This window comes from Stegastes partitus, unplaced genomic scaffold (assembly GCF_000690725.1).
Source record: "Stegastes partitus isolate 25-593 unplaced genomic scaffold, Stegastes_partitus-1.0.2 Scaffold44, whole genome shotgun sequence".
NCBI lineage: Eukaryota > Metazoa > Chordata > Actinopteri > Pomacentridae > Stegastes > Stegastes partitus.
The window spans coordinates 23,167-34,750 of NW_007577775.1; the positions used below are offsets into that span (position 1 = coordinate 23,167).

At 39.0% G+C, this 11,584-nt stretch overlaps 1 protein-coding gene across 1 annotated transcript; it reads right to left on the reverse strand.

Moving 5' to 3' along the window:
• Positions 1 to 357: 357 nt before the first annotated feature.
• On the reverse strand, positions 358 to 5,597 carry hpdb (4-hydroxyphenylpyruvate dioxygenase b). Its single transcript, XM_008306130.1, has 14 exons — positions 5,592 to 5,597; positions 4,827 to 4,853; positions 4,540 to 4,602; positions 4,175 to 4,279; positions 4,005 to 4,047; positions 3,231 to 3,313; positions 3,032 to 3,121; positions 2,828 to 2,931; positions 2,639 to 2,716; positions 1,906 to 2,068; positions 1,704 to 1,775; positions 1,490 to 1,612; positions 810 to 926; positions 358 to 674 (listed from the first exon to the last, which is right to left on the reverse strand). Exons 1-14 carry the CDS (start codon positions 5,595 to 5,597, stop codon positions 564 to 566), a joined length of 1,185 nt encoding a protein of 394 aa, XP_008304352.1. The 3' UTR covers positions 358 to 563.
• Positions 5,598 to 11,584: the final 5,987 nt, after the last annotated feature.

The following is an 11,584-nucleotide window of genomic DNA, read 5'->3' on the forward strand; positions in this document are numbered from 1 at the left end:
GTGTTTTCATTAATGAGAGCTTAAATGTTGTTTTGCTCGATTCAAGCTCGTTTCAATAACGATGGTTTTCATGTTAATGTTTTATAAAAAGAGAGCACTGTATAATGAGTTTAAAGTTGTCATGTACTCTTGATGATTATTACACACTCAGAAGATCTTTTATAAACACCAGGACAGATAAACTAACACATAATATGCATGATTATTTGTAATAAAACCTGCAAAACACACATATGTATCTAAAACATCACTACACAAACTTGCCCTGTGATAGACTGGCGACCTATCCAAGGTGTCCCCTGCCTTCACCCAAAGTCAGCTGGGATAGGCTCCAACCCCTCCACGACCCTAGTGAGGATTAAGTGGTGTATAGATAATGGATGGATGGATGGATGGACTACACAGACTTTCATTATATTTTTTACAATATCAGAGCATTGCTGTAGAATATTATCAGCATAAAACGAACAGATAGACAGAACCCTAAACAAACAGTGTACTTTTCAGAATAAATTGATGGTTATTGAGAGTTATCAGAGCTATAAAGTGAAATAACACTGGCTTCACATGTTTTTTGAAATGCCATTTGGTGTCAGGACAGTCAGATTTCCTCTGGCATGCTGGTCTGCTTCAATAGCTTCAAAAAGAGACTTGAAGTTCCCTGCACCAAACCCCTGTGAGACAAAAAAACAACAACCTGAATTTACAGCAAAGTAAAGCAATATCCTACAAGAGAAATCATATTATTATTGCATTGATAGTGCCGAATAGTTTGTTTTCAGTGTTTGTGTGTCCAGTAGCGCCCTCACCTGGTGATTGTGTCTCTGAATAACTTCCAAGAACACAGTGGGACGATCCTGAACCGGCTTGGTGAAGATCTGAAGCAAGTAACCGTTGTCATCGTAGTCCACCAAGATCTTCAGTTCCTGGATATGAGTAAGATCACAAAATGGTGTTTGTTTGAATGAATTTCTCCTTTACGTTGTTATGAAAACGAACAATACATGAACAAATATCTCTTTCAAAATCTTTAGAATACAGATAGGATTGAACCTGGAAAATCTGATGTATGTAAATAATACTAAAGTATATACTTGTAGCTCAGTGTATTGGAAGATAAAATGCTTTTAGAGAAATCAGCCTTTGAAGATGTGTTTTGTAGCTGAAATGTAAAGATGCAAATAGACAGTGCTCTAAAACTGCATTTTGTTTTTCTGAAAAAAGTACAAGAAACAAAATAGCTTGACATAGAAACAAAAGATCTTAAAAAAAATAACCCCAAAATCTTAAAATTGACCTGCGCACAAAAACGTTTTTGCCTGTGATGTCTCATGCTATAGTTTTAAAAAGTATCAATGAAAGTAATTCTCTTCCAAAGAGGCCACTGCTTTCAAAAAGTTACTTGGTATTGACATTTAGATAATCATTTCTTACAGCGTCACACAGCATCATTGTACCAGCTTTGTTGAAATGTGGTGATAGTTCTGACCTGCAGGACGTCCAGGTCCTCTGAGACTTTAACCTTTGAGTGCTTCAAGTTCTCCCTCAGCTGGCTGTAGTAGGTGTCGGGCACCGACATAAACTCCATCCCACGCTCCTTTAGGTTGCGGATCTGCAAACAAGGGATTCATCAGAACATTTTTGTTGTTTTGTTCTAATTCATCAAAGATACAAAGACAAATGCAGTGTTTTAGCAGCCTTACTGCAGTAATGATATCTGATGTATTCATGGCAATGTGCTGCACTCCTGCACCTCCGTAGTACTCCACGTACTCCTGTAAGTCAACAAAACTGTGCTTAGGCTATAAATGACTGTTTTTGTCACTGTTACACTGCACATTTCAGCTTTGTCTTCAATTTGATTGCATATATTTAATGTAAATGAGCAGACTGTAAAGACCATGCCTGGATCTGGGACTTTCTCTTCCCCATGGCAGGCTCGTTGATGGGCATCTTCACCGTCTCCTCATAGTTTGCCACCACAATGGAGCGTAGGGCACTGAATTCTGTCTGAAGCTGCTTGTCATCCACTGACCAGAAGCGATGAAAGAGAAGGTTCCTCTGATACCTGTTCAATCATGAACCACAGATCAAGAAACAGAGTGGTGCAATTTCAAACATCACATTGTGTGTCAAACACTCCTGAAGCGCCTTCTGGAGTAGTAGTAAATAAAAAAAAGCATTTCATTTTATTTAATAATGGAATACTGCGTCTGGAGTTTATACTGTAAACTCACATCATCTAAGTTTGTGAATTGAGGAAATGGGGCCTGCAAAACATTGAATGAGTTTTTATGACCCAGTCCCAAGAGATTCTTCACATCTAAAAACTTCCGTCTGTGTTACACCCCTCTGTCTGTGATTAGCCAATGAGCTTGCTCATTTAGAGAACTGCCTTACCTCACCCTTTCATGGGGTAAAAACAAGATCCAGATGTGGAGACCCACATAAGAAAATGCAAAGTCATGCTGATCCCTAACTCACGCCACAAAAGCAGAGTTATGTAAGAACCCGGCACCCTTTAGCTCCACCTCTCATCCGCCCCCTTCTGCAGATCACATCCCAACAGAGAGGCATAAACAGCAGGTCTGCTATCATGCATGCTCGTTTATACAAGAACTAGTTATGAGTGCATTACCAATCCACCACTGGAACCATCTCTTCATCTGGTTGGTTTCCCACAACATGATCAATAAAGTTCAATTTTCCACTTGGCCTGCAATGTAGGATGGAAGCAAAACCACAAATGTAACATTCACCAGTTGTGATTCAGGCAGAAACATGCGTGTTATAATTTTATGAGCATACCAACACCAGAATAACCTACAGTTTGGCTAGTAAAGGGTCCTTGAACAGAGGGGCAAGGAAACCAGGGAGGAACAGTCCACTGTATCCTGACCTCTCCACCAATGTGTGTGTGGTGTCACCATACTGCAGCAAACAAAAGCAAATCCAACATCCTGGCATTTCTGACATTTTCAATTTGATAATGTACTAATTAAAAAAAATAAAAATAAAAATCTTCTCTTACCGTTTGAAGCACAGCCAGCCTGACTTTACCATACTTGTCCTCCAGAGTGTGGGGCTCCTTTACAATAATTGCACCTCGCTCACGGGCTTTCTGTTTGTGGAGAAAATGTTCACACATTCTGAAAGGTGTCTTCAAAGGAGGAACTGTGTGTGAAGAAATATCTGCAAGTGCACCTGTAAAGTAAAACCTGTTACATTACCTCAACCAGAAAGTCACAATCCTCCACAGTAAATGCTACATCCTTCACTCCGTCCCCATGTTTCACCAGATGTTCTCCCATCTCTGAGGAAAGGATGAGAGAAGACATTTTCTTAGGAATAGAGAATAATTTCAATATTATAAAAAGAAGAAGAAGAAGAAAAAAAGGACATGATTTAAATGTTTTCTTCTTTCACTTTTAACTAATCTTGATGTGCTTTGCAGGTCATGTGCATGCTGGAAAAGGCCTTGTTTGGAGTTGGAGTTCTGACTAAAGCTTATCAGGGTAGTATATTTTCAATCATTCCTTCTGTCCTCACTTGTTTTTAAAGTTTGTAATGGAAGAACTAAGTTGATCTTTGAACGGTTTAATAACTTACATCTCAAGAGATGTAAGTCATTTTTAGAATAACAAAAAGGTTAAGTGAAATAGTGATGATGAATATATTTCATATGATTACGTATGTAAAATAGTAACAAAACAAAAAAAAGATTATTTGCATTGTGATTTGCTTTCTTAAACTAATCTCTTTTGTTACTAAGTGTGACATCTTCGATGGCTTTCCTGGTAAATTCCCAATGATTTATTTATTTATTTTTTTTAAATTTCACAATTCTTTCATGTTTCATTATTTAAAATGAATGAAATGAAAAATGAAATGAAATGAAAAATACTTCATTTATCCCAGAAGGGAAATTCAATTCAAATTCAAAAGGACTGTTACTACTTTTTCTGTGACTATCCTGTGAACCCAGCTCCTGATCAGTGCTCTACCTTTGTTTCCAGGATTGAGGGCAGATGAGAACACATAAATGATCTGTGAAACACAAAGTGAAAACATGAGCATGATGAAAACATTTTTTTGTGTTGTTGCACTGAAAACATCAGACATCCTTGCTGATTTGCTCCAGGATGAAGATGTGCTGCCACTGACGGTTCTTTACCTTTCCTTGTTTGACTGCATGGGACACCACTTCACGACTGCCTGTCTCCAAACCTTGGTAAGCCAGCGGCTCAAATCCCAGCTTGTTACAGTAATAAGATGCAGCCTGTTAAAGACAATGGTGTTTACACTCCTTCAAATGAAATGTAGCTTTAAACTGTGTGGTAGGGCCATCTCCTGGTGATGAGTGCGGCTGCAGTTTGTGCTGAAGTTATTTAAGGTGGGAAAGTCATTATGTGGTCTGGTATTTTTCATGCTGTGTCCCCTCCACCCCTCAAGAGAGCCAATAGTATTCCCAATTATAATGGCTTTCTCCAGCTATAAAAACAAAAAAACCCTATGGGACCAAGAAACTGGTTACCTTACCTGCTTTGCATTTCCAACCCAGAATGTTAAGTGATCAAAGCAGAGGAACCTGCCTTGCTCATGCTGAGGACAAAAAAGAAAAAAGTGAATCAGTGCTGCAAGCTTTCTTTGTAAGCTTGAAATGCACAAAGGAAAAACAATCTGAGTTTAATTTAACACTTAGAAATCCTGGATTTTTAAAACCATCATTAAAACCTAGTCACACAGTGTTCTGATTACTGCGACTTTTTTTTTTTTTTTTTTTTAAACCCTCTGCTAACTACAACACATATGGTTCAGCTGTTTACCTTTTCACCTTTGTCTGTGTATGTTGTCTGTAATGAAAAAAAGCACATCCTTAAAATATTTTTCTGTGCAAACACAAGGTCTTAATGTGACAAGTAATAAGAAAAGGAAGAAGAAGAAGAAGAAGAAGCCATGCACAACTATCAGTTAGTGAATGGAAACTCACCATGTTGTTCCCGGTGACCTGACCTGACTGTCAGAATGAAATTTTCAGTCAATGCCAGAATTTTAAAGCCGAGCAGGAAGTTTCTGAATCCACTCCCACCAATGAGGAGGAGGTGTTGGAGGAGGAGAGAGGAGTATTGATGCTTGTTCTGCTGTTATACAACGATTACTTGGGTAAACATGTCAACACATAACAGGTCTGATTAAAACCTCATCCTTCCTTCATTTACTGCCACTGAGTTTGATGCTGAATTCTATAATGCTTGTAATAAATGCCATATTAAGAAATACGCACAGCTAGATACTTTGGTTAAATATTATTTTTCTCTAAAAATAAATAAATAAATGTATAGCTTATAATACATTATAGATAATTATAAAAGTTATAAAATGTTTATAATAATTTTTTATATTTTTTGTTCTTTGTTCTGAAAAGTGATGCAGAAAAAAATATTCGTCCACACAGGTTTAGAATTACAGCGGCATTTGCCTTGAAAAAGAGGACGTCCATGTGTTAGTGTTTAGTGGCAAGAGGAGGCTCACTCATGCAGGACTCTCATTGGCTGTCTGGAGTTACGCCGAGCAAACCCTTGAGTGCCTACCTCCATCCCACCATCACTATTTGACATACAATGTTTCAGTAACTGCCTTTCTATAGTCCTCAGAAATGAAAATTATCATAATTTTGTGGTTTTACACAAAGTGCAAGTGGTCTTAAAGACAGCAGTTCAGTGTCTGTATGTGAGACTGTACTGAATCAGATTTTACTGTATACTACATATACAATGTAAAGTTAATGACAAGATGGAAAAAATTTACAAGTCCACAACCATAACTAGATGCTGAATATAGAAGTTCCATGTTTGTGCATTAGCAGACATTCAACTGATTATAAAGAACCGCAACATAAGTTTTCGGTCTCCACGCCAGATGACTAAACTTTTTTTGCTTTCCAAGAATCCTCAAACAAATCCACAGAATTAGCTCACATAATGGAAACATCTTAACTGGTGAAAAACATTGTCAGTGCAGGTATGACACAACTTTCCAGAAGCCTGTGATCCCAAAGCACAAAGCACACCAGCTGAAAAGAAAAAAAGGTTTTTACAAGCAGAGATCAGTCCCCAGTTATCGCTGCACTAAACATTTACTCAGTGATCCAAGGAAGGAATCAAAACAACTGCAAAGCTATCTGACATAAAGCTACAGCAACATACAGTGACTGATATTCACCATGTCAAGACTTGCTCATGTCAAACGAAAACACACATTTCTACAAAATAATGTAAATTAGTACAAAATGTAAACCAAGTGAATACATAAGCAACCATCCCCTTTATCCCTGTTCAGGACATCTGGGGTCTTTTGGACCCCAGGCCATTTGGTTTAGGTGACAGGTTTCTACTTTTGAAGATTTTGTTTTTAAATATAAAAAGAGGGACATTTGTCATGCATTTGGAACCAAAAATATGTCAACTTATCAGAAAATGTATTTAACATAATATAAAAGTCTATAATGAATACCAACAAATATTTTTCACATATTCTTTCTCGGGATCCAATGGACCCCGAAAGACCTTCTACGTATATGGCAACATGAAAGTCCTGAATAGAGTAAAAGTGACTCATGTAATTCTGTTCAATGAAATGGAGATCACATGAGAGCAGTAAATGTGTTTGTAGTGATTGTAGTATGAAGACATCTGCATGTGGAAGGTCCCCTCCTGGCTATAATGACACCATAAAGAAAAAAACACTCCTAGCAACAGTGTGAAAAGAGTGTTAAAAACATAAGTCAGGTGATTGACACAAGAAAATTTCAGTCACTGAATATCCTTTGGACTACAGTTACATCCATCACTAGTAAATGGAATGAATGTGGCACATGTGACACCTATGAAGTTACAAGCTATTGTCACCATGCTTTGGGGTGGGCAAGCTGTGTTTGTGTTTGATGTCCACCAAGCAGTTGACTTTAGAGTCTCCTACATGCTGTCGGGTGAACTCTAGTCAAAATTTAATAGGAGCTCTTTCCAACAATGGTGTTCTCTCTGCCACTCTTCTATGAAGCTTTGACCGGTGAAGAACAGGCAACAGTTGTTTTATGCACAGCCTCTTTTCCTTTCAGAGGAGTCACAGGTGTCTTGGTGGCCTCCCTCACTAGTCTTTGTCTTGCACGGTTGCTCAGTTTTTAAGGTCGACACCACACCAACTGACTGCACCTATGTTGAATTCAGTAAGTCACTTTAAAGGGTTCGAATGCTTGTGCAATGACTTATTTATTGACAACAAAACATCAAACTATCAAATCACCAAACTAAATGCTGAAATCAATGCTGAAAAGCAAAAAAAAAAAACCTCAGAGGGACATGAGTACTTTATTAAAAATATGTACTGCAGTAAGCCCCAGACACACAGTCAAAGACAGGATGTTTACTATTTTTGACCTAAAGTCATTATATGTTAGTTAGTATGAACCTATTTATGTCTCCCTAAGGTGTAAAACAGATGATAAATATTTAATCATCTAATATAATCTATACATAATATGAACAGTATATAAATGTATGAATACTATAAACATTACATTTTTAAAATCACAATCTAATAAATTAACCAGCTTTGGCATATGAAGAAAATCAATAAAGTGTTGCCACATTTAACAAGTTATGCTAATTATGCTAATGATTTAACAAAACTATTCATAATGTTATTACTGACCAGAGACCAAACATTTGCACATAAAGAACATTAGAGGACTAATTTTCCAGATTCATGTTGCTTTAATGATTTCACAACTGCCTTGTTGTCATAGATGAGTGTGTAGGTTTATATGTGGTTTTATTCCCTTGTTGCGTCGTTCTAATTTATCTAATTTCCCCCTACAAATTGTACCACTGAGCTAAATCTGCCCATTACAATAATTCCACAATTTGACTTGGACATTGCTTTTATTTTTTTTATTGTTCTAATCATCAGCTTTACACCTCATTAGCTCAGAGCTCAGATTATATCACTACCTCAGGCAAGAAAAAAAACAAAAACCCGTTAATTGTGTATTGCAGGTCTACATTCCAGGAACAGCACACTAATCACTGATGAGAATTTAAAGCTCGCCTCTCAGCGCTCCCGCTGCAACCATCCCTGGAGATTTTTGTTTTTCATGCTGTTACCAGGAGGCTCATTGTTGTCACGGGATGCAGCTACACACATACAGACGCAGGAACACAACATTAAATAATTACAACTGCTTTACATGAATGTGGTCGTTTCGTATTTTAATAGTGTGCTGTGGGAGGTTTAGACTAAGTGCTGTTGACACCATGACTAATGTTTACTGGATAGCTGTTGCTTTCTTTAAAAAAAATGCTTCAGTCATTATGTAGTATTTTCCTTAACTTTAAAAAAAAGGTAATTTGATGTATTTGATGCTCTGACTGACTTAATCTGCATTGTTGCTTCGACGTTGTTTTGAAATGGTTTCTTATACAATGCTAAACGATAGGTCCAAGGTCCTTGGTGTTCAGCCTCTCTAAGGACAAACACCTCAGTCAATTAGGTCCTTCCCACGCCAGCACTGCTCACATAATTGTAGTAGCTCAGTTCAAAGGAGCAAAACAGCTGTCGGGAAGAAAAATAAAAATGAGTGAATCAAATCCAGAAGTCCTGATAAATGGCGAAAAACAGGAGAAACAGCAGGACAATGCTGCTACAGCGGAAGAGATCGTCTCTCCTGTCAGTCAGGATGATGAATGTTCAGAAGACAGCGGCGCTGCAGAAAAGGAGACACAGGCAAAGATGCAGTCTGTTTTCCAACAGGTACGTAACCAGATCAGATCACAAGTGAGTGCCAAAGTCCCAAAGAGCAGCATACTGGAGCTGGTGCAAAAAGTCAGAGACAGAGAAGCAGAGAGTGGACAGGTAACCAGTGGACCCAAGGGCAAGGATGTCAACGGTGAAGAGGACAAACAAGTGTTGACCGGTCAGATCGATCTGAAGGAGGAGGAGTTGTGTGCAATTTTTGAGGAAAAGCTCGAGGTGAGCCAAAAAGCCTTAAAGGATGAGTTTCAAGTTCAGATTTGTCAGGTGCGTAAAGAAATGCAGGCCTACACTGACCAGGCTCTGAGAGACTTGGAGTGTAAGATGCAGAACTGGCAGTCCCACAGTCTACAACATGCTCCTCCAAAGGAACAACAGGGAGGCAAAGCTCCAGACAAGCGACCAAGGCCTTCAGCGGCTCCTTCTCTGGCGTTCAAAAGAGGACGAGTCCTGACCCGGACCATGACCACCATCATCCCTAAGACCTGTGCTCCCGTCGTCATTGGCCCACGTGCCAAATCAGAAACACTGAGCTCCTCCAAGGGTGAAGGCTCTCGATTTCTACTCAGAGATCCAGTGTTCTCCTCATCAGGAAACAAGCCTTACCAGAACCGCAAACCTCTCCCCCCAGCTCGCCCCCCACTGCAACAGCGTAAAAAGCCGACTCAGGCAAAAGCTAAAACAGGAAACTGATCCAGTCTGCATCAAAGACAAAGGAAATACAGATCATTTATGCAGGCGACCTGATGAGAAACCAGGACTGTAAGCACTCTCTTATTGCTTGTTCCCTGTTTATCTGCAGCTTTACTGTAGCGCTACTTATTGTTTATGCTTGAAATTTGTAGTTCTAATTGTTAAATTAATAAAACACATTGTAAGAGCTTGAAAAGAGACTTCCCATTTACTTCAGTGCAGCCAATGTATTTTTGTGGCATTATTTGTCCATACTTCAGAAGGGGTCAGTATTTGTCAGGCCTCGGCAAAACAGTAGCTTGAAATGAAATCCAGACTGCAAAGTAAACTAATCAAATCATTTAACACAAACACTCGGTAAATGATCAGTTTAATTTTGCTATTTAATCAACATGTTTCACAGGATGCTGTGAAAGTGGATTGTTCCTTAACTGGTTTGCAGAACAGGTGAACAAAAGCCACAAATTAGGACTCAGGCTGTACTGCCCAGACTGTTTTCATAGACTACATTTTGACTTTTTGCTTTGGCGTATCAGCTTCGGTCACTACTGAGCTCTCTGGTAGCAGGTCTAACTGTAGGCAGGATGGTTTTATTATCATCTGTGAGTGAACACAGCATTTTAATATCTTCTCTTTGAATGCTCCCCACAGATTACATTTTACATTCCTGCATTTCATGTCAATTATTTTAAAATTGTGGTTTATTGATGTATTTGGCCACCAAGGAGGTTCTGTGCTCATTATACTTTAAACTGCGCACAGACTGCGTCATTCCCTTCAGGGATCCACTCAATCGCAAAACTTAAAACATAAGAAATGATTTATTTAAAAGTAAGGTGATTTTTTTCCCCAGTCTGTCTTTTACATGCCTCACATAGAGATGGAAAGCACCTCTGTTCACTGTGGTCGTCCCGTCTGTTCATATAAGCGGTCCTGTGAAATACATTTTCAGTGTAATGAAGGACAAAATCCACATTCCTCAAGTTCAGCGAGGAACTTATACATACATCTCTGCCTCCAGTATTGACACAAGGAACAATTACAGAGACAAGTAACCTTTCTAATGTATTTGTGTATGTCAGATTGTTTCGGACAGACTTCAAACACATGAAAACTTTTAGTCTGGACACTGAATAACCTTCAAGATTGACCCTTGAGAAAAAAGAAAAAAAAAATCACTGTTTTGGTAATTGTACAACTCGGCCAACAGGTGGCAGGAGTTCATGCGTATGGCCTCACAAGAGTCTCATCCACATGAAAAAAGACTTCCCTTTCTTAGCAGACAGTTATGAAGCTGTTTTAAACCTGTTGCAACTGCAGGGGAGCCACAATAACTATAAATAAAAATGTTTTTCCTCTGCAACTCTGTTAAAAGGTAGATACACAAGCACACACATTTACTGCACATGCAACCATTGCTAGTGTGACCCTGCAGAGTGACCGGAAAATGTTCTTCAAATTGGCAAAAAATTTGTGCTGCAGAGTGTCTGAACCATGAGGCCGGTGTGACGATAGCAGAGAGCCAAGTGTTGTCTTTAATCTACAGTGTGCTGCTGCTCCCCAGTGGCCGTACAGCAGAGAGCTGCTCTGCCGTGATTATCTCCCAGGAAAGAAGATGTGTAACCATATGAATGTAAACACCACCATGAGGGAGGGAGTTATTGCAACATGTGTGCAACTCTTAAACTCAATATTACGTTACATTTGTGACTCTCTTAAATTCCCTGTCAAACACAATACTACTACTAATACCCAGACTAAACATTCAGATGTTTTGATATCTGTTACATGATGTTATTTTCTGGTTTCTGATAAAAGGGTTAAAGGTTCAGAACTGACGTTGTACAATTATCTGTTTGCTCTCTGTTTTACGAGAGGCCGCACTCCCTTTGGTGTCGGTGTAACTGATGCAAGAAAGGTGATCTGAACCTTGTTTACCTCTTTTTGTGGAGACCTGAGCACCTGAGTGCTTCCAGCAGCTGAACTGGCACTGGGACCAGCCAGTGATAGGAGATGTATTTAGCCCTGAAGCAGGCACAGGAGCAGCGTGCCTTAAAGCAGGCCTTTCACAATGGACGGGATA